General features: G+C 54.2%; 2 protein-coding genes across 4 annotated transcripts in view; one reads left to right on the top strand and one right to left on the bottom strand.

Annotated features, from left to right (window-relative positions):
- The window catches only part of Tbc1d16 (TBC1 domain family member 16), a 74,283-nt gene extending 68,524 nt beyond the window's left edge, over nucleotides 1-5,759 (bottom strand). The window contains exon 1 of the mRNA XM_046463321.2: nucleotides 5,690-5,759. The gene's annotated coding sequence lies outside the window, so the exon portion shown is untranslated. The remainder of the gene's footprint in view (nucleotides 1-5,689) is intronic.
- The window catches only part of Ccdc40 (coiled-coil domain containing 40), a 43,258-nt gene that overhangs the window by 1,574 nt on the left and 21,359 nt on the right, over nucleotides 1-20,325 (top strand). The window contains exons 1-7 of one of the 3 annotated variants that reach the window (XM_046463320.2): nucleotides 6,025-6,515; nucleotides 7,767-7,830; nucleotides 8,215-8,688; nucleotides 13,271-13,385; nucleotides 14,151-14,317; nucleotides 15,071-15,154; nucleotides 15,228-15,447. In XM_046463320.2, the coding sequence (XP_046319276.1) occupies nucleotides 6,487-6,515; nucleotides 7,767-7,830; nucleotides 8,215-8,688; nucleotides 13,271-13,385; nucleotides 14,151-14,317; nucleotides 15,071-15,154; nucleotides 15,228-15,447 (1,153 nt within the window). In that variant the 5' untranslated portion in view covers nucleotides 6,025-6,486. Of the gene's footprint in view, nucleotides 1-6,024; nucleotides 6,516-7,026; nucleotides 7,144-7,766; nucleotides 7,831-8,214; nucleotides 8,689-13,270; nucleotides 13,386-14,150; nucleotides 14,318-15,070; nucleotides 15,155-15,227; nucleotides 15,448-20,325 lie in introns of those variants that run through there. The other 2 variants (XM_058585280.1, XM_058585279.1) reach the window with 2 other exon arrangements.

Genomic DNA, 20,325 nt, shown 5'->3' with positions numbered 1-20,325 from the left:
CCACAGTAAAGACACTCAGGCCCGAAAACAAAACATCCTCCAGACTCATTCCTTCCCATTAACCTGCGACTCTGAAACTCAGAACACCCCCAAAGACCACGGATCCCGCCACGCCGCTCAATGGGGAAAGTCACTGGGGAGGAAGGAAGCGGAAGTCAGCCTCAAGAGGCAGAGGTGGCTGGAGCAGGGGCAGCCTGCAGGGAGAGATGCAAGAAGCCACAAAAGTTCCAGGGAGGTGGGACGTGGGGACAGGGATGGAGGAGGACGGCGTGGGAAGAGACTCAGAGCAGGGCTGGAAGGGTGCAGGCTGCCCCTTGCACTGCCAGGGACAGCAGCAGGCCTGTTGGTACCCACTTGTGTTCCCTTTGTCCCATAGGAGCCACCTGGCCACTGAGACTTCTGTGGGTTGTGTGGTACTGGAGGGTTCCTCCAGCAGTACTTATAGGGGGTTAAGACAATTTTTTATCCAAAAGGCATGGCCCGAGACTGGGTGATGCCTGCCTAGGAAAGGGAACCGCATCACTCGTCTTCACCAGAAAACCAGAAATGAGCAAAACACGGATGAAGAAAGAACACAGAGGCTGCCTCTGGCTTCCTTCAGAAAGCAATCCATTCTGAGTGTATTAGCTTCCAACAGCTGCTGTAACAAATTAGCACAAATCTAGCAGCTTAAAACATGTACTATTCTACAGTCCTGAGGTCAGAAGTCTGGGATGGCTCTCCCTGTGCCAAAATCAAGATTCTGTCAGGGCTGTAGCCTCCTGGAGGCCCAAGGGGGCCAGCTGCTCACTCCCCGCCTCCCAAAGCTACCTTGTCTTAGCCCCTTTAAAGCCAGCAATGGCCGCTGGAGTCTTTCTCACATCTCAGCGCTCTGACAGGGACTCTCTGGCCTCCCTCTTCCACTTTTAAAGATGCCGAGATTCTGCCCAGGTAAACCAGACTCATCTCCCACCTCAAGGTCAGCAACCTAAATCAATCTGCCACCCTAACCCTCATCTGCCACAACCTCACAGTCACAGGTTACTGCACCAGGACACAGACATCTTTGGAGCCGATTCTTCTGCCCAGCACACCTAGGACCCCAAGAAGGGCTGCTTTCTAACTCGCGGGGAAACCTGGCCCCCACCCACTCACTGGCCATCTAACAGCCCTGCAGGGCTGCTGCCCCTGAGGCAATATGAGGAGGGCCGTGGCCCTGGTGTCCTCTCCAGGGAAGCCTGAAGGGTCAGAGGGCTGCGTGCTTGCAGCCAGGGCTGCCCTGTGAGCTTCCTCCGCCAACAGTCCTGGAGTCCTGTCCTGGTGTGAGAACAGGAAGCTGGGTAAGAGCAAAGGCACCAAAGCCTCTTCCAGAAGCTGTGAAGGAGACCAAGTATCAGGGCAGCCTGCGTCCAGTAGGAGCGTGGCGTAACCCGCCACCTGCCCCGCCCTCCTCTGGGCCAGCAGGTCAGCTGCAGGATGTGGCAGTTGGCAGGACAGATCCGGTCCTGGCACTGCATGGAGCTGGCCGCCCATGCACAGGGTGGCCACTGCTCCCAGGGGCACCAGGGGTGGAGCCAGGCCAAGAGCAGGAGCCACAGGACCCTTCCAGGAACAAGTCGTGAGATGAAGCCCACAGCTGAATGCTCCCCTGGCCTTGTCAGTGTCACACCTCTCCAAAGCCAAATGCCCTGAGCTCAGGTCACCTGCCATGTACCCAAAAACCAGTTCATCTGCTTTGCCCTCCAAGTCCAAGTAACAAAGAGCAGGAAGAGGCGCTCGCTGCCTTATCCAACACCCAGACGCACACCCCGATGAGGGTCGTTTTCCTCTGTAAAACTGCCCAACACATCTGGTACTGGCCTCAGCACCCCCGTCCGGGGCTGTCCGTCCCCCACGTACCACCGTCTTCGGGGAACACAGCTTGAAGGGAAAGGCCCTAGCAGTGCTGCAGGTAGCCACGTTGGCACCCGGGTCGTGGGCAACGCAGTTTGGGAATCTGGGCCCCCTCCAGTTCCATCACTCCGGTGAGCCCCTGGAAGTGGACACAACTTGTCCTCTCGGTGGCATCTGTTCAGGTAGGGGTTAGTGCAGAGGAGAATCCTGTTTGTGCACACACAGCCCACCGTCGGGGCTCACATGGGAAAGGATGCAGCCTCAGAAGCCCCCGAGAGGAGTGGGAGCAGGTGGCGGCTGTCCTCAGAGGGAAGGAACTAGGGTGCAGGTACAGGCTCCTGGAGCCACTTGCCACATGGGAAAGGACTTTGGAGAGGTGGCATGACAGCCAACCAAAGGAGGCTGGGGAAGCTGTGCTCCTCCAACCGTCCAACTGTCACGCCAAGTACCGCCACTCCCTGGAAAACCCCAAAGCCGGGCCTCCAGGACAGACCATCTGCCTTGGTGCCCCTCGACTGCAAACACAAGCATCCCATGCCCCCAAAGAGCCCAGGCCGTCAGGCCAGGGAGGGGCTGGGGCCAAGGAAGGACCCAACCAAAAGGTAAGAAGGGTGTAAATGCAGGCAGGAGACCAATGAATCCGGCGGGGTTGGCTACATCCACACTGCACCCAGGACACTCGCTCCTAAAGGCTCACGCTGTCTTTGCTAAGGTACCAGCGGACACACCACAAAGCAAAACCGAAATGGGGAGACCACACAGACAACACCACAAACACAGCCAACACTGCTCGCACAGAGAACAGGTGAGAGTGGCCCACAACATCTGTCAGGTTGCCCGGTCCCCTCACTTCCAGAACACTAGGGAGTGGTGACATCCCATCAGACCACTGACCCGGGTCCTTCGGCGTGGGTACACCAGCCCATGATAAACCAAGCATGCAAGCTGGCACCCACAGACGAGCCTTCTCCAACGGCCAATCCAGAAAGGCCGTGGAAATAATACTGCCGCATCTCTATTAGCAGTCCACGCAGGTCATTTTTTATGTGCGCCGACTACAAACACCTGTATACAGTCAGAGTCCAAGACTCAGCAGAGAAGGACAGGCCGCGCTGACCAGACAGTGGATATGGGTTCTTCCTGTTCCTTTCCTTGTACTGTCTGTCTGGTGGAAGTTACTTGAGCAGAGATGGGGCTCTGTCCCCCTGTGGCCTGATTTCTCTCATCCTTAGAGGATGAATATGTAGGTTCCCAAGACAGAAAAGGATGCACTCACAGCAGATCTCACCAGATGGCTCATAACAGCCGACTTATTACAGATGTTAGACCAGGTGTCCCAGGGATAAATAGCACTAAGAACACCAGTGCAGTCAAAAAGAGGGAGAGAGACCCTCAGCGTTTTGGGAAGAAGAGTACAAACGTGTGTTTTCTTTCTTGTGCGCTGGCCTCATCGACTACATGGGCATAATACAAACAATGACACCAACCCCCTCACTTCAAACCCTTCCCATTCAAGGGCTCTCCTCCCCCACACCTTAATATTATATGAAAATAAGTAGCTAGTTCTACCAGAATAGAATCAGGCCTGTGGATAAAACCAGGTACCAGGAAGGGACAGCCTAAAATTCTATAGGAGATTTGTGTTACCAGGCAACCTGGTCCGACCTGGTGCCCAGAAGAGCCTGTGGGTCACAGACCCAGCCAAGTCACAAAGACAAGACTGAAAACAGAGTTAAATGCTGAATCTCACATCTGCCCCAAATCGGCTTTCCACTGGACGAAGCACACGGACAAGAAGTCAGAAAAACAAAACCACAATGTTTTTACAGTCCAGCTACATGTGAAAAATCCAAATGTCGGCCATTGATAATGATTTAAAATGGGAACAGGCATCTACTGTATGTCAGGCACTCTGTGCTCTCCATAACCCTTGCAAGCCTTTGAAGTAGGTGGTATTATTACCATTGTACAGATGGGAAACTGAGACAGGAGAATTAAGTGAGGGCCAGATGGCAGGGTTATTTGAACCCAGAAGTCTATTTTTGGAAGCTATGTTCTTAATCATTGCACTTGCCCACCCAAAACTGGGGGCAGAGGGACCAACGCAATTGTAGGCAGGTTGCAAACTCCACACCTATCTTCTCCAATGCCTTCACACCGAACCCTGGAAGGCTCTTTGCGGACTAAAGTGAACTGGGACTAGCAGCTGGCAATGACATGGCATGTGCCTTGCTTCCCTGCATCTTTATGAATCACTTGGCAAAGTGTGCCTGTGGACGGGGAGGCCAGCTGCAGGAGGGGGGGCTCTGGGTTTTCTGGAGCTGGAACATCCTGCACTGAGGTACGGGGGTCACTCCACAAACATGGAGAAGTTACTTCTCCAAGGCTCGGTGTTCCTACATAAAATGGTGACAAACCACAGCCTGGCCCATGGGTTTATTTTGTGGGTTCAGTGAATTCATGTATAATAATCAGGAGCCACCCACACGACCACAATAATTGCTAGCAGATTAAACAATTCCACTAAAAAGAACTTTCCTTAGCTGTATTCCGAGACTCTGCTCACCATGAACATAGAACATGCTAAAAAAAAAAAAATGAGCTACAAAAAATGCAATAACTGCACTCAGGCAACACGGGCCCTCCGTGCAGACGGCCACGGGAGAACGCTGAAGTTAACACTCAGGGTACTGCGCCCCTTGACAAGGCTTTATCTGCAAAAGCTTTCATGGTTCCTGAAAGTGTTTAATATTCACATCTTTTAATGTTAATGTTTCTAATGAGGAATTTCTAAAACTAACACAGATTTTTTTTTTTTTTTAAGTTCTTTAATCAGTTGGTGGCAGATTTGGAATGGAATTCCCCAGCCTCCAGGTCTCTGAAGCACACTCTGACAACCGGTGCCTTTCCTTTCAGATGAAGAAGGCATAGGGTGGTTTCAGGATGCAAAGCAGGAAGATCCTTAGGATCTAGTAACAGCCGGCCAGTCAGCCCAACCTGGCCAAGGGCCTTAACCCAGGCAGTAAAACAAACTCTACAAGGAATGAGGGACTAACTTCCACTGTGTCCTTCCTACTCCTATTTCTGAACGACTCTGAATTAGACTGTGGCCAACATATGACACCAACTTCCGAGTGTGGGAATAACAGGATTTCAAGATTCACCACCTTCTGGCAAGGTTCCTTAGGTTATTTTTAACAATCCTAAATTAATTTTTTCATTTTTCTTTTTTCTTTCTTTCTTTTTCTTTTTTTCTTTTTTTTGTTTGTTTGTTTGTTTGTTTGTTTGTTTAAGGAAAGAATAGGCAGAAGAGCCCAGATCAAAAAGAAGTGAGTACCCTGACATGTGGATCTTGAACAGCCCAGTCCACCCACCTACAGGCCCGAAATGCTAAGACAGCGCGGGCCTGGAGTGGAGGGCACCTCGGGGCCAGTGTCGCCAGCGCCGGCACCCCGCGAGTTCCCATTGGCACGCACTGCCGATCAAGCCAGACAAAGAACGCGAGTTCCCGGGCCCACGACTCCAGACCGCTGGGACCGAGTCGCCCGGAATTAGGCCCGCGGCCAGCCCAGGGAGCCCCACTCGCCTTGGAGGGAGGCCCCGGGGTGCGTCTGGCGCGATCCCGGGTCCTGCCGCAAGGACCCCGCTCCCGCTCGCGCTCCGCGTGCCTCCGGCTGCGGCCGGCCCCCGGCCCCTCGCGGCTGCAGGCCCGCACCCCCCGCGCGCCCCACCCCAGCTCCGCCGAGCGGCGCCGCCGCGTCCCGACCGGGCCCAGCTGCCCCCGCCCTCGCGGCTCCGGCCTGGCCGCGATACTCACCCGGGTCGCGCCGCGGGGGCCGGATTCGCGCCGGCTCCGGGAGCCGCCACCGCCGCCGTCGCTGCGGCCGCCAGTGAGGCGCGGTAGGGCGGGGACGCGTGGCGAGGCCCGGCCCCCGGCCCGCCCCGGCCTCCGCCCAGGCCCTCCCGGACCGCCCCCGGGTCTCCGCCCCCAGTCCCCCGCCCTCCTGCCGCCCCCAGCCTCGGGGTCTGGCCCTCGCCGGGCCGCGCACTTCCAGCCTCGCCGCCGGCTCTCGTCCCGGGGACGCTGCCCTTTAAGGGAGCGCCGCCGCCTCGCGGAGAGGCGAGGTCCCTCGGGCGCTCCCCGTGTGCGCTCGCCTCCCCCAGCGCCTTCTGCCTTTCTATTTTTCGTACTCGGGGGTAGGAAGGAAGGACACCCTCCGGGAAGCGCTGGGCATCCTTGCTTGGCCAAGGGTTCCTCTCAGGACTCTGGGAAGAGGGCGGCCGAGCCCCCAACGCGGGAGATGGAAAGGCGGAGTCCCCAACCCCTGGCGCCCCGACCCAGCCTGCCACCCTCGGGGCCCACAGCCGTTAGGTCCCCGCACATCAGAGAGGCCCAGCTGGACGCACGTTACGCTACGGAAACTGAGCCCGGGCGGCGCAAAGCTCGGACGCGGCGGTGGAAGACCAGACTGATGCTTTAATGTACACTTTTGGTGTGCTCCACGTGCACACGGATAGCTCAATGGCCGCGCCGCCCTGCGCGGGGCTCGGCCCCCGCGCCCCCGCACGGTCCCGGCCCCGCCGGATGTTGACGGCGTCGCCTAGCAACACGAGATGGCGGAGCCGGGCGACCAGGCTGAAGGGTAAGCGGGGCCAAGGGGGCCGCCGGCCAGGGAGCAGCCCACCGCGCTCGTCCGCAGTTCACGCCGGGGTGGCCTCGCGTCGCCCCCTTCGCTCTCTTGCTCCTTTCCTCCCACTCTGTCCCTTCTCCCCACTCCCGGGGCTTTACCGACCCTCCGCGTCGGCCGCCCGCCCCTGCCCCTCTCCCTTCTCACCTCCAGTCCTTTGTCCTCCCCTACCCTCCCTCTTCCCCTACTCCAAGCGCTTTCCTCGCCTGAAGACCCCGGACTCGCGCGCCCCGCAGTAACCATGGCAACCACTGCGCTGCTGGGCTCTCGGGGCTGCGGAGTAGGGATCCCGTCCATGGGATGCTGGGGACCCTTCTTGTGACAGGAACCTTAGCAGTCCCTCGCCTCTCTCCTGCAAGGACGGATTCCCAGTCACAGGCTGGGGGGAGACAGGCGGTCCCCAAATGTCAGCTCTGCCTGGGACCCAGCGCTTTCCCTGAGCGCACCTAGAGGGGCGTTAGGTAAAGACGCACGCTGCCAACCCTGCACTCTGCTATGCTTTATGTAAAAGGACAAACCCGATTTTAAAGAATCTGGACTTTTTGCGTAGACACCTCCGTACTGCTTCTTGTTTTGAAAAAGGGTAGGTCCTCTATGAACTGATGGAACAATGTCCAGGTTGAGCCGAAAGAGAAGACTAAAAGTAAAACAACACATGCAGCACGCTCTAAGGGGTGGGGCGCGGGGTTTCGGGCTAAATGCATAGGAAAAAATCTGAAGGAATACAACTGTGTCCTAAATCGCCTCCTATTACCAGTGGTTATCTTGGGAAGGACGGGAAATCACAGCGGTTGTCGTTGTTTGTCCACAAGTATCTATATTGATTTGCTTTTAAAAGATTAGGTTTTAATTTTTAAAAAACATAATAGTTTAAATGTAAATCATAATGTTCTTGTTCTATGTAAACATTGGGAACAAAGAGTCTTTGGGGCTTCTGACCTTTTTGGTGCAATTTTTTGTGCTTTGTATTTACTGTCCCCAGTGTTGTCCCAGACACAGTATAGTCAAGGTGACCTTTCTGCAGTGCTCCTTTGATGTTTGGGTCATTGTGTTTTCCACTCATGCTCAGAGCTCTTGGCACCTGGAACACCTAGCAAGTGTGATCTAATGATGGGCAAAGTCCTGGCTGAGAGCCTAGGCAATAAGCTGACCTACAGAATTCAGGAGGGGGTACATGCCAACTGTGGGACTGTTTCCCTAAAACAGGTCTCACCCGGAAGGCGGATTGGCTTCTGGAGGAGAGGAGACACAGGAAACAGAAGTCCAAGCGGTAAAGTTCCCTCTGGGAAGAGTTGTTCTGGGCTTGTGTTTACCAGGAGGTAAGGGGGGAACTTGCTGGCCTCAGTTGTGTAAGGGTCCTTTCACCTGGCATGGGGGCACACTCAGTTCAGTTACAGGAAAACTGGTTTTCCTTCCACTTCATTTTAAAGGGCCTGCAATCAGCCAAGATATCCAGCTCTGGGATTGCCCTGAGTTTTCCAAGACTCATTTCCTGTAATGAAGTTGAGAGCATGGAGGCAAAACCGAGAGAGTAGACCCAGCTTGAGACCGTCTTAGTGATGGGAGGCGTGTGAAGGCATTTCCTGACTGAGCACAGCCCCTCCCAAGACCCTTTATACTTTGATCCTTGCTTTTTCCCTGTCATCCGTTATAGGAATCACCACCGCTAGAGAACAATGACCAGATAAGCAAAGAGGCAGCGGGTGCCTCGGAAGAGCAAATCACCACTGAAGGCGGAGGGGAAGTGGGAGGGGAAGGCTCAGATGAGGAGGACATCGATGAGGATGAGGAAGAGTCCACGGAAGGACAAGTTGCTGTTGAAGATAACGCCGAGGAAGAAGACCTGCCCATTGGGGAAATCGTACCCTTTTCTAATGTGGAAGTCACAATGGTTGAAAGACGAATCAGCTCTGCACAGTCCATTCATTCAGATGCCAACCTTCAGGAAGAGCCGGAAGATGGAAATGGCCCTGAACATCTGCAGGAAAGCGTTGAAGATTCCTATCAAGAAGCCGTTGAGCCATCTGAATCAAAAGGGGCCATCTCCAGAGAGCCCAGTCTGCAACAAGTCGCAGGCCCATCTGAGCAAATGGGCCCAGGTGCTTCTGAACCCACAGAGGACAGCTTGGTGAGTAGCCCTGGGTTCTATTTTGTGAAAACGTCTTACTGCCCATGTGGCTCATCACCCTGTGTAAACAGCTTAAAGACACACTATAACCCAAACTGCAACCCCTGTTAGGATTCCGAAGCAAATTAAGCTTCAGAACCTACTAGCCTATTCCAAGAGATCCTGGACCTCAGTGCTCCCACACCCACAGTGGTTGACCTTCAAAGCCACCCTCCACATCAGGACATCCAGAGCAACATGAGCCAGGATGCTGGCCACAAGTCACAGGGCTCATGTGCTCATTTCAAGAGCATTTGAGATCTGGCTGGTGAGAAAGAGAAACTCAATTTCTTATTTTAATAAATTCCAGTTAATTTACATTTAAATGGCCACCTACTGCTAGGGGCTAACATATTGGACAGTGCAGTTCTAGGTGAAAAATAATGAGAATAGTTACATCCTCATTTTTTTTAGACAATTACCAACTTACAGGAAAAAATAATGTTACAATATAAGGCACATTTTATTTCCTCAGGCATTCAAAAGTAAGTTGCTGACCTGTACACGATCATCTCTGAATGATTTTATGTGTTTCCCACAAATAACCATTGAAATCTGAAAATTGAGAGTAGGGGTGTAGCTCAACAGTAGTGCTGGTCTAATATGCTCAAGGCCCTGAGTTCCTTCCCCAGCAGTAAAAATAATAATAATAATAATAATCTGGAAATTGTGTTGCTACATGATCAAATAAGTTTCAGCCTCATGCACATTTCACCTGATGCACCAGTAACGACTTTTCTAGCAGGGAGGTCCTGTTTGGAATCACACATTGCCTTGACTCTCACATCCCTTTCGTCTTCTCTCTCTGTCCATTGATGACATTGACCTTGTGAAGACCAAGGACAGTTTCCTTGTACAATATCCCCACTGGGATTTGCCTGGGTTTTCCCATGAGGAGGTTTGGGTGACCATCTCTGGCAGGGTCACCACAGAGGTGGTGCCCTGCTGTCCACTGCAACAACCAGGCAAGGCCAGGTCCAATACCCTAATTGACCATGCTCATTTTAACCACTTGAATGGAATGAAAAGTGCCAGGCTTCCTCATTGTGAAGTCAGTCTTTAATCTTTGCATTTAATAAAGTACCTTCATGGGAAGGTACTTTTTATTGCAATATGAAAATGAATGTGTATTTAGAATGAGAAAAAAATCACAACAGATTACTACCATTTATTCAGGACTTATTTCTCTTGGGTATTGTATACAGGTGTTGCACACCTTTTGCCAGAGTTGTCCCTAAATGTTTCTTATTTTTTTTCAACTCTATTGTAAAGGGATTACAATGATTTGTTGCTGGTTTACAGAAATACAATTGATTTTTCTTTATTATCCTTACATTCTGCAAGGTTGCTCAACTCCCTTATTAGGAGAATCCATAAGTTGTTTTTTTTTTTTCCCCAGAGATGATCCCATCTTCTGAGAATAAAGGCAGTTACTGTCTTCCTTTTCAATGTGGACACCTTTTATTTCCTTTTCTTGTCTGATTGCATTGGCTAGACCCTCGAGCACAATGCTGATTATCTGGGGTGAAAGTGGACATCCTTGTCTTGTTCCTGATCGCCTGTGGAAATCTTTCAGTTTTTCACTGGTTTTTTTGTAGATGCTTTTTATCAGGTTGTTGTTAGAGTTTGGATGTGAGGTGTCTCCAAAATGCTTCTGTGAATGCAGAGATATTCAGAGGTGCAATGATTGGACTTTAAGAGCTGTAACCTAATCAGTTTATCCTAGTTTGAATGGACTGACTAGGTGGTCCTGTTGGCAGGTGCGGTGTAGCTGGAGAAGGAGGGTCACAGAGACGAAGGAGGGTCACAGAGACGTGCTCTCTGTCTGTCTCTCTCTCTCTGCTTCCTGATGGCCAGGAGCTCACAGATTTCTCCCACCACCATTCCCTTTTGCCATGATGTTCTGCTTTGGGCTCAGGGCAATGGAGTTGGCTGACCGTGGACTGAGACCACTGAAACCATGAGGCCAAATAAACTTTGCCTCCTCCGAGTCGTTCTTTTTTAGCTGTAGTTGGACACAAGACCTTTATTTTATTTATTTTTATTTTCATGTGGTGCTGAGGATCGAACTCAGGACCTCCCACGTGCTAGGCAAGCGCTCTACGGCTGAGCCACGGCCCAGCCCCTCTGTGAGCTGTTCTTGTCTGGTATTTTGGTCACATGACACAAAGCTTCCGGACATACAGGTTGGGGGCAGGTCCCTTTATCCCTAGTTTGTAGGGTGTTAGGGTGTTTTGCTTTGTCTGTCGTAAGTGTTGGATTCTCTCACATTCTTTGTGTGTCTGTGAAGAAGATTGTGTGGTGTTTGTCTTTCTTACCTTTTGTTTATTTATCTGTCTATTTTTTTATTTGCAGTACTGGGGATGGAACCCAGGGCCTCAGGCTTGCTAAGGCCTCTGCCACTCCCTACACACCCCGCCCCCTTTTTCCATTTTTAGGTTTTTAATCTAGTAGATTATACTGATTGGGAGCCTCACCCCCAGGCCCCTTAGTGGACTTACCAGTGTCTTCGACACCCCCCATATGACCCACCTCCCACTCCACTGCGTCTCCTTGCCCCTCCCCTGGCCTCCCCACCATCCTTGAGCTGTGAAACCTGCCCTAGGAGGAAGGCCGGCCTCACCACTTGTGTTGGTTCTGAGCTGGGGGCCTCAGCCCCAGCCCGCAGCCTCTTTCCTGGCCTTAGGGCTGGGTTGGTTCTGGAAGTGGAGGTGGGGGGGGGGAGCGCAGCACTGGGACTCTGTGCTGTGCCTTGATGTCACCTGTCCTGACAGCAGCCCTGCAGGAGCCACCATTCCCCCATAGTACAGGTGGAGGCCTCCTTGCCCGGGCCAGGCCAGCCTCCCTGCAGACAGCAGCTCTTGCTCCGAGGGAAGCCGCCATTCCCCCCCTTCCCCCATCCCGTGAAACCTGAGATTCAGTAACCCTGGAGAATCACAGCATTCAATATTTGATGAGCCTCAATTAAGCTTAATGATGACAAGTGACAAATGCGTGATGAAGCCGCCTTTAGGAGCTGGACGTCAGTGAGCGCGGGCCTCTGTGGGTGATCTACGCATCACTCCTTGCACTGTAGACCCTATTTGCACCCTTGGGCCCAGTTTCCGGAAAATTCACGGGGATGCAGTTTCCAAATAGGATCGACCAGAAGATCAGAGACAAACCCCGAGAGAGCCCCACTCCCCTCCCTCCTGCTGGCTCCCTCTTGGGAGAAAATAGGATAATGAGTGGACCCTGTGGGGTCCAACCGTGTGTGTGTGTGGACGTCACTGGCTTCTCATTAGGAGAAGCCCATTCTGGACACTCTGGAGATAGGCTCTGGCCACTGCACCTCCATAATGTCACTGTGGCTCTGGATGCTGCTGGGACAGTTCCTAGGGCTGGGGTGCAGCTCGGCGTTAGAGCACCCACCTGGCTGAGTGAGGCCCTGGGTTCCTCCCTATCACTGCAGGAAAAAGAAAGAAAGTGGGGAGAGGAGGAGGGGGGAGCATCAGGAGAGGGACGGCAGGGAGGGCACAGGCTGACAACTGGGACTCCAGCCTCTGCACAAACTTGGGTGAGCACTTCAGCTGCCACAGGCTGTTCTCCCTGTGGGTCATGGGGAGGGCCAGGGGGAGCGGATACGAGGGATCACTGTGAGCCACGGCCAGTATTCACCATTCAGCGGCAGCAGCAATGATGTCCATAATGATAATTGCTCTTTAAAAGCCAAAACAGCCCCAGCACCACGGAAACAGACAGATAATAAAAGCCAAAGCAGAACCAGGTGTTTATGCCAAGGGAAGATATTTTATTATAAAATTCTTATAAAGATGAGTGGTTTGAAAGAAGAAAGAAGCCCTTGATGGCTGTGGAGACTTTCCAGCATGCTCAGGACAGGGGTCCCCCCCACAGGCAGACGGGCATTCAGAGTGAAGAATCCGCCCGTGTCCACACACCCTTGTGCAGGTACTTAGCTGTAGGTCCGGACCAACAAAGACCTTTCCCAGAATCCCTAAGGCAAGGGCTGGGTGTTTTCTATCTTGGCCATTTGCAAAAGCCAAATAACCTTCATGTCCAATTTTCTACTGCTTTAACAACTATGTTGCATTTGAACAACGTAATGAACCAAAATCAAATAACCTCCCTGTTGTGACTGAGTCCTTGTATTAATCAGCTTTTAGTCACTATAATGAAATGCCTGACCCAGGCTCCTTATGAATAAGAAGAGGTTTATTTAGCTCAGAGTTTTAGAGGCTGAAAGTCCACACAGCGTAGCACAGGCTCTGCGGGAGGGCCACCCTTGGCATGGATAGCTGTGGTGGGAAGGCGTGCAGGCGTAAGCAGAGGGAATGGAGGGGCCAATCCATGAGAACCGCTCAAAGGGTCCCATGAGAACCTCCTCAGGGCACCCTCAGTGATGCAAGGACCTCCCACCGGGCCGGTCCCATCACAGTAGCCACATCCAGGGACACGCCTCGGCTCACGGAGCCCTTGTGGAGACTCAGACCATATCCCAGTCACACCAGCCCTCGCTGATTTGTTTTGACTGTTCTTGCCACAGACGGAAGCACAGAAAGACACCCCGCAGAAGGCCTTTCCCATGGGGACCCAACACCACGTCAGACTGAGCCTGGAGAACATCGCAGAGGAGCTTCCCCAGAGCACCCAGGAGCCAGGTGGGGCAGCGCCTGGGGCCGTCCTTGTTTCCTACGCTGGGGACTAAAGAAAGTCCTCCTCGGTAGACGCAGCACTCCCCAGCATTCCTCTGTTCAACTCAGTCCTTACTCTAACCCGCAGAGTAGGAACCAGGCTCCAAGCACCCCAGGAGCCAGTCAGTGATTTATCCAAGTCAGCGGCAGGATGGGGTCTTCATGCAGAGCCCGAGAGGCCCCACCCCAGTCCCTGCCTCCTGGTCCCTGGGGAGGAGCCCTGGCCCCAGCGTTGTGCTGCCTGGCAAAGGCCTGCCAGGAGGGCCCGCGTTTTCACCTGGCTGTGGCAGCCCTGTGGGGGCATGGGGGCCAGATGGCAAGGTGCTTACTCCCCAGGGAACACCTGCCCACGAGCCCTCACACTGTGCACAAACGACCCGAGAACAGCACATGTCTAACCCCGTAAAAAACAGAGCAGGCCTCTCCCCCGCCAGAGAGAGACGCTGTTCCCAGAGCCTCCTTCATCAGTCCCCTGCTTTCTCGATCTTGCCAGCTGTTCCTCATTTAAAGAAAGCTCGCCTCCAGGTCACCAGCAACACCCGCTTCTGGTCACTCGGGACACCGGGGCTTCTAGGAACAGGGACCGTGAACCACCTCTGAACCCTGAGCCTTGGTGGGGTGGCTTTCCCTTCTCTTTTCATCGTGCCCCACGGTGGGGGCAGCTTTGCGGCTGCCTCCCCCAGAATACGATGTTTAGACCTCTCTCCAGCAACATTCTGGTTCCTCCCACAGAGGAGGAGCCCCAGGCAGGACCTCAGGAGGAACCCCTGACGGCCTTCCTGGACCGGATCCAACAACTGACCTCGGAGGAAGAGGCCCTGGAGGACAGAATCGAGTCCGACGAGAGTGAAGAGGCTGAAGAAGAGGCATCCCAACTGGTGGTTCTGGACCCTGAGCACGTAAGAAACGCTCCTGGGCTTTGCTCCCACTCTCCACCGGGGAAGAACGGCGTAGGCCTCGGACCCCCTGTGCTGTGTCGGTCTCACCTGCTCCCCAACGGTCAGCTGCACTTTGGGCCCACTTGGCAACAGCACTTTTCTTTTAGATGAGTGCACCTTTCCAGCCCAACCCTAACACTTGGGGCAGACCACGCTGGGGCAGACCACTTGGGGACAGCCACCCTGGACATGCAGGTGCTGAACAGGCCCCTGACCTCCACCCTCCCTTGCCAGGAGCACCCCCTTCCTTGTGACACCCAAAAATGTCTCAGACTGTGCTGAAGGGCCGTGCTGGGGGCAGAATCACCCGGCCGAGAGTCACTGCCCTGAGTGCCCCAACCAGCTTGTAGTTCCTTGTCCCAGCCCCTGGCAGAAAAAAAGGGAATTTTGATTTTTGTAACCCATTTAGAAAGTTGTGATGCTCCAGGCAGCCGGAGGAAGGAGCGGGGTGCACTGGGAAGTTCTTTGGCCACACCTCTGAGGCTGGCACCCTGGCCACTGGTCATACCACCACCCGCCCCAGGGAACACTAGGAAGGCCACCACAGCTCACTACCCTTTTGCCATTCGGTTCTGCAGTGCTCATCCAGTAGGACGCCGGGGCAGGAAGTGGGGCGCACGGCCGTCTCTGTGCCCCCGCGTATGCACAGGAGGGAGGTGGGTGTCCCTGGACTAGGCCCTGCCGTCACTGGCACACGCTTTTCCGTTGTCTTAGCCTCTGATGGTCAGGTTCCAGGCTGCCCTGAAGAGCTACCTTACCCGACAGATAGACAAGTTGAGGCTGGAACTTCAAGAGCTGGTGCGTATGGGTCCCGTCTCCCACCCAGGCTGGGCGCCGGCATCCCGTGACCCTGTTTCTCTCTGCGGCGCAGGAAGTGGCCACCAAGCAAAGCCACGCCCAGCGGCAGGAGCTGGGCGTCAGTCTCTATGGAGTCCAGCAGCACCTAGCCCGCCTGCAGATGCAGCTGGAGAAGAGCCATGACCGCCACTCGGTGGCCGCGTGTGAGAGGAGGCAGCAGGAGGAGGAGCTGCGGGAGGCGCGCGCGCTCTACGACAAGACCAACGCGGCCGCCAACCAGGAGCGCAAAAAGCGTAAGGCGCCTGCGCCACGTGTGCGTCCCCTCCCCTCCCCGTGCCGTGGTGGGTATCCAGCCCTTCCAACTACTTGTTTTTTAAAATGACCCGCGGGACAGCCATCAAAGCCAAACGTGTGTGGGCATCGTGGAGGGGTTCCTGGTTTGTTTGTTTTTTAAAGGAAGACCCATAAATTTCTTTTTAAAAATCGGGCAAACCCTAAAACTGATAATAGTTCAGTAATCAGGGGTGGAGACTCAAAAACACGGGGATGGTGGGGTCTACCGAGGTCGGGTCCCAAGGAAGCTCAGAGCAGAGAGGGTAGGTAGGGTTTCATTCCCGGACGAGGCCATGCTGAAGACGCAAAGGCTGGTCCCCGCGGCCCCGCAGCCAGGGATGGGGCAGCCTGATGGGAAACCAGGTAGCGGTGGCGGTGGCTCCGGGAGCCAGGGGAGCAGTGGCAAGGCCTGAAGCACTCCTGGTCCTGCACAGAGGGCACAGGGACGGTGAGCAGTGGCCTCCTCTTGTGGTCACTGGGAGTCAAGTCCCCAACTTTCTTTGTCAACACTACACTAATGTAACAGGGAAATAGCCTAAAAAAAATCTGGAAGAAAATAGCACCTTAGGTATATCCACCTGTTCTGGAAAGAAATACTTTGAGCCCTGAGAATTCAGGAGGGGTTTCCAGACCTTTCCAGGTCCAGGTCTGTGGTTCTGCCGGAGAGTCCGTGGGGCCATCAGCAATGGGCAGAGTTTGTTTGACTCATGGTTCTGGAGACTGGGAGCTCCTGGATCGAGGGCCAGCACCTGTGGAGTGCAGCATCCCACGGCAGCAGAGCAGAGGGGAGAGAGCAGGAGAGTGGGCCTGGCACCCCCCAGCCCTTCATGAGTGGCAGGAATCCGTCAGGAGTGGGTCCTGGTGACCGGAACACCCCACCACCCCTGGTGCCTTGGAGGTCACATTTTCAGCATGTACTCTTGAAGGACACATTCAGACCATAGCATTTATCAAAAATCTCTCCTCGTTACCTCCAAATCAACCCAAAAACAGAAGGTGACAGCCACACTGAAGCCAAGGAGCCACGTCTGGACTGTAGTGGAACTTGAAGGGGGACACTTGTCCCCACCTCACCCCTACAGTGAGCCAGGTACCATGGAGCTGGCCAGCTCCTCTCTGCCGCGGCCCTTCTGGAAACAGCCAGACACCTGTGGGGACCTCATGTGATGAGGGCAGGAACAGAAGCCACTCAGCCTGGCAGGGATGGCCGCGGTCAGCACACTTTTATCCTTCTCAGCTCCAAAAACTCAGTTACAGTTGTAGCCCTGGCCACAGGGCTGCTGCCAATGCACTGGCCCTTAGGTGACACCTGGTGCTTGGCCCCTCCTGAATGCCCTTGTCACCTACCTCAGCCACTAAACCTTCCCATCAAAACACGAGCCATCCCGGGGCTTGCGGCCAGCGCAGCCCACAGACGCGGAGCAGATCTGGAAGCAGACACACACCAGCGCGTATCCTGTGTGAGATTTCAGAGGACATGGCATGGTAAACGAGAACACAGGGTTAGGAAGAATGATCCCTGGAATTAAAAAATATAACCAGCTCCCAAAAGAGGCACCAAGCAAATGAATGTTGTTGGAACTGAGTTTGTGAACAGGCCAATTTGAGGAACCTGCCCTCGAACTGAGAAGGAGATAAGCAGGGAGAGATCTGGGAGAGTCAGGGTTCAGGAAGAAGCTTCAGGAGGTGAGAGGCAGGGACCAGTGACGCTCAGACCTGGCACGAGATGGGGAATGACAGACCTCCACAGCAGGACAGCGGAATTAAGAATAAGCATGGCTGGACGCGGCTGCTGACATCTTCAGGTTCCAAAGGAAAAGGAGACGATGCTTCAGACATCTCCACAGGACGACTCCAGTGCCCGAGGAGGGAGCAGCAGCTGGTCCTGGTGGCTCTTTAACCCACATGGCCAAGGCTGGCCCTGGAGGGACCAGGGAGAGGTAGAGCACCCCTCCAGCCAGACCGGACTCCTGACTCGTCTGGTGGGGCAGACAGGCATGGCTCGTTTTGTTTCTTCTCTCCTCTCCTCCGTTTCCCCTTCCCTCTCCTTCTCCTTCTCCTCTGTTTTCAAGCGTGGCAGCCTGGTGACCAGTGTGGTGGTGCTCAGAGTTCTGAGGACTGGATACCCCTGGTGGGCATCCAGTCCTTAGAACTACTTAGTTTTAAAATGACCAATAAACTTGGGGCTGGGGATGTGGCTCAAGCGGTAGCGCGCTCGCCTGGCATGCGTGTGGCCCGGGTTCGATCCTCAGCACCACATACAAACAAAGATGTTGTGTCCGCTGAAAACTGAAAAATAAATATTAAAATTCTCTCTCTCTCTCTCTCTCTCCTCTCTCTCTCTCTTTCTCTCTCTCTCTCTCTTAAAAATAAATAAATAAAATGACCAATAAACTTGACAGAATTCCTTCCTGTTGAATGAAGAGCAAAAGGGAGATGACACAAAGCCACAGCGTGGGACCAAGAGCTATGCCAGGGAATTTCTGCCTTGCTTATTTCAAAGCGTCTGCGCATGGCTGACTCCAGCACTGTTGCTGTCCCTAACGGTGCTGCTCCGGGCAGGCGCTGATTGCTCTCCCAGCCCTCCAGGGGCAGAAATCTGAGGAACTTTCCAGGCCTGTCCTGCAGCGCTGCTGACCACCACTGAACCAGCACACCCTGGAGCTGCCCATGCACACAGGTCAGGTTCAGCAGCACCTGAGAAAAGAAGCGCCTAGCCACCAAGGAGGGCTCTCTTCTGGACGTCAGGCATAATGCGGGACTGGGAACCTACCCAGTTAACTCGTTGAATTAAACCAAAGGAGGAAAAGAGGCCTCTGCATGGACGCCAAATGGGTGCTTGATAAACACCAGCCCACCCAGGCCTGAGTGCCCCCCTGAGTGCCTGCCAGGAGGCCCCAGCAGAGCAAGGGGCCCGGGAGACGGGATGCGGCAGGTGGTGGAAATGAATTGCGTCAAAGATTCACGATAACTGACCATGATGACGATGAAAAGCTAATAGGAGCAGGAATTCCATGGAGTAACTGGAGGCCAGATGTGCAGTTTCCTTCTACACGAGTAATACGCAGCTAGGGAGGATGATTTAAAAAGATGCCATCCCCAGGAGCTATAGCAACCACAGGACCCTGGGGAACAAGTCCACAAGAACGGGGTGAGCCCGTCAGGAGAAAAACGATGCTAATGGATGACGCGGAGCAGACTTCACTGAATGGAGCAACCTGGTGGCTCCACGGGAAGGTGCTAATGTATCAGTGTCACTTTCCTCTAAGTTAATAATAAATATAGTGCGACACCAGCTAAGGTCCATGTTGGGCTGTTTCTGGTGAGGTTGAGCTGATTGGCCAGTGTCTTACTTTGAAACAGCTATCATTCAGAATTGAAGATCTCCACGGTGAGAAGTGCCCCCACCCCACCACCCCAGCCCCAGGCCACCACCGAGGTTGGCTCAGGTGTCCTCCCTGAAGAGTACGTCTGCAGATATGAGCAGCTGCAGGAGGGCTCTGTCGCTCCCTCCTGCCTCATGTACACAGCTGAATGTTACAGCGCTGCTCTCCTCCGAGTAACGTCTCCTGGAGGGTCCCGTCTCCTGGAGGGGGTCCCATTTCCACACATAGAGAGCTCTATGCCTTGAAAGTTGATTTGAAAATCACCTTGGAGGTCTAAATGCACAAGAGTACCCAAGAAACTGTGGAAAAGGAGACATCACGAAAGAGATGTCTGGTCAAGCGTGGAGGCTCCCTGGAACTCTGCCACGTAACAGGAGGGAGGAAAGCAGCCGGCAGTTCCAGGGAAGAACGGCCAGCGTTGGCGCAGAGCACCTGCAAACGCGCTTTGGAACCAGCTACTGAAAGCCACCTAATCGTGCAGGCTGCTTGGTTTGAGTTGCTGAGTTTCTTTTCAGTGCTGGGGAGGGAGCCCAGGGCCTGGTGCGTGCTGGGCAAGCGCCCCACCGCCAAGCCGCACCTAGCCCCCTGAAAGTTCTCCATCTTCTGAAAAAAGAAGTGCTTTGTTCTCCGTAGTTCCCACTCCAGGGAAATAAGTTTAGGTACAGTAAAGATTTAAGAAATTCACAGAAGCACGAGAAGAACATGGGGTGCAGAAGGTCTTCAGGCACGGTGTGGAGCACAGAGGCCGGAGGGGAGGGCTTGGGCGGGTGGGATTACAGAAGAGCTGAAAACATCCCTGTCAAGAATCACAAATGGGGACAAGCCACTTGAGACGTCAGTGACGACATCCAGCCCCCCAACACACAGCCACAAATGCGCTGGCTCCCAGCTGCACCTGTCAGAGGGTCTGGCACGCAGTCCAGGCTCCACTCAAGACCCGGCAAGGCCAAGTCGGTGTGGTGACCGTCCTCCTAGTGAAGTTCCCGGGGAACTCTGCTCCCGAGCTTGTTCCCGTCGCTGGGGGTCTTCAGGCCCCTGTACCTGTGAGGCTGAGCCCCCTTCTCTGCTGACTGCCACAAGGCTGTGCCCAGCTCCTGCAGACGCCCCACAGACCCTCCCCTCCCAGCCAGCCTTGGAGACTGTCCATCCTTCCCGCTGTGACTTCCCCTTTACCACCATCCTCAGGGAACACTGGCTCTTAGGGGGTCACCTGCCAGCCCAGGCCACCCGGTGACCTCCCTTGTGGCATCAGTAACATGATCACAGAGTAGCCCCAAGAGGCAGAGATGTGGGAGCCATTTGAAAAGGCTGCCCACAGCGTTTTTGTTACACAAGGAACTCCCCAGAGCCAGTACAGACCACCTACATTCCAGTAGGAGAAGGGGCAGGGAGACGGGCGGGCAGGGCAGTTAGGGAGGAGAAGACCCCTGGTGCCAAAAACAGAAGGGTTCA

The sequence above is a fragment of the Marmota monax genome, unplaced genomic scaffold (genome assembly GCF_021218885.2).
Source record: "Marmota monax isolate L192 unplaced genomic scaffold, Marmota_monax_Labrador192_F-V1.1 WCK01_AAM20220418_F8-fsc00220, whole genome shotgun sequence".
Lineage (NCBI taxonomy): Eukaryota > Metazoa > Chordata > Mammalia > Rodentia > Sciuridae > Marmota > Marmota monax.
This window is presented reverse-complemented; position numbering and strand designations above follow the sequence as displayed.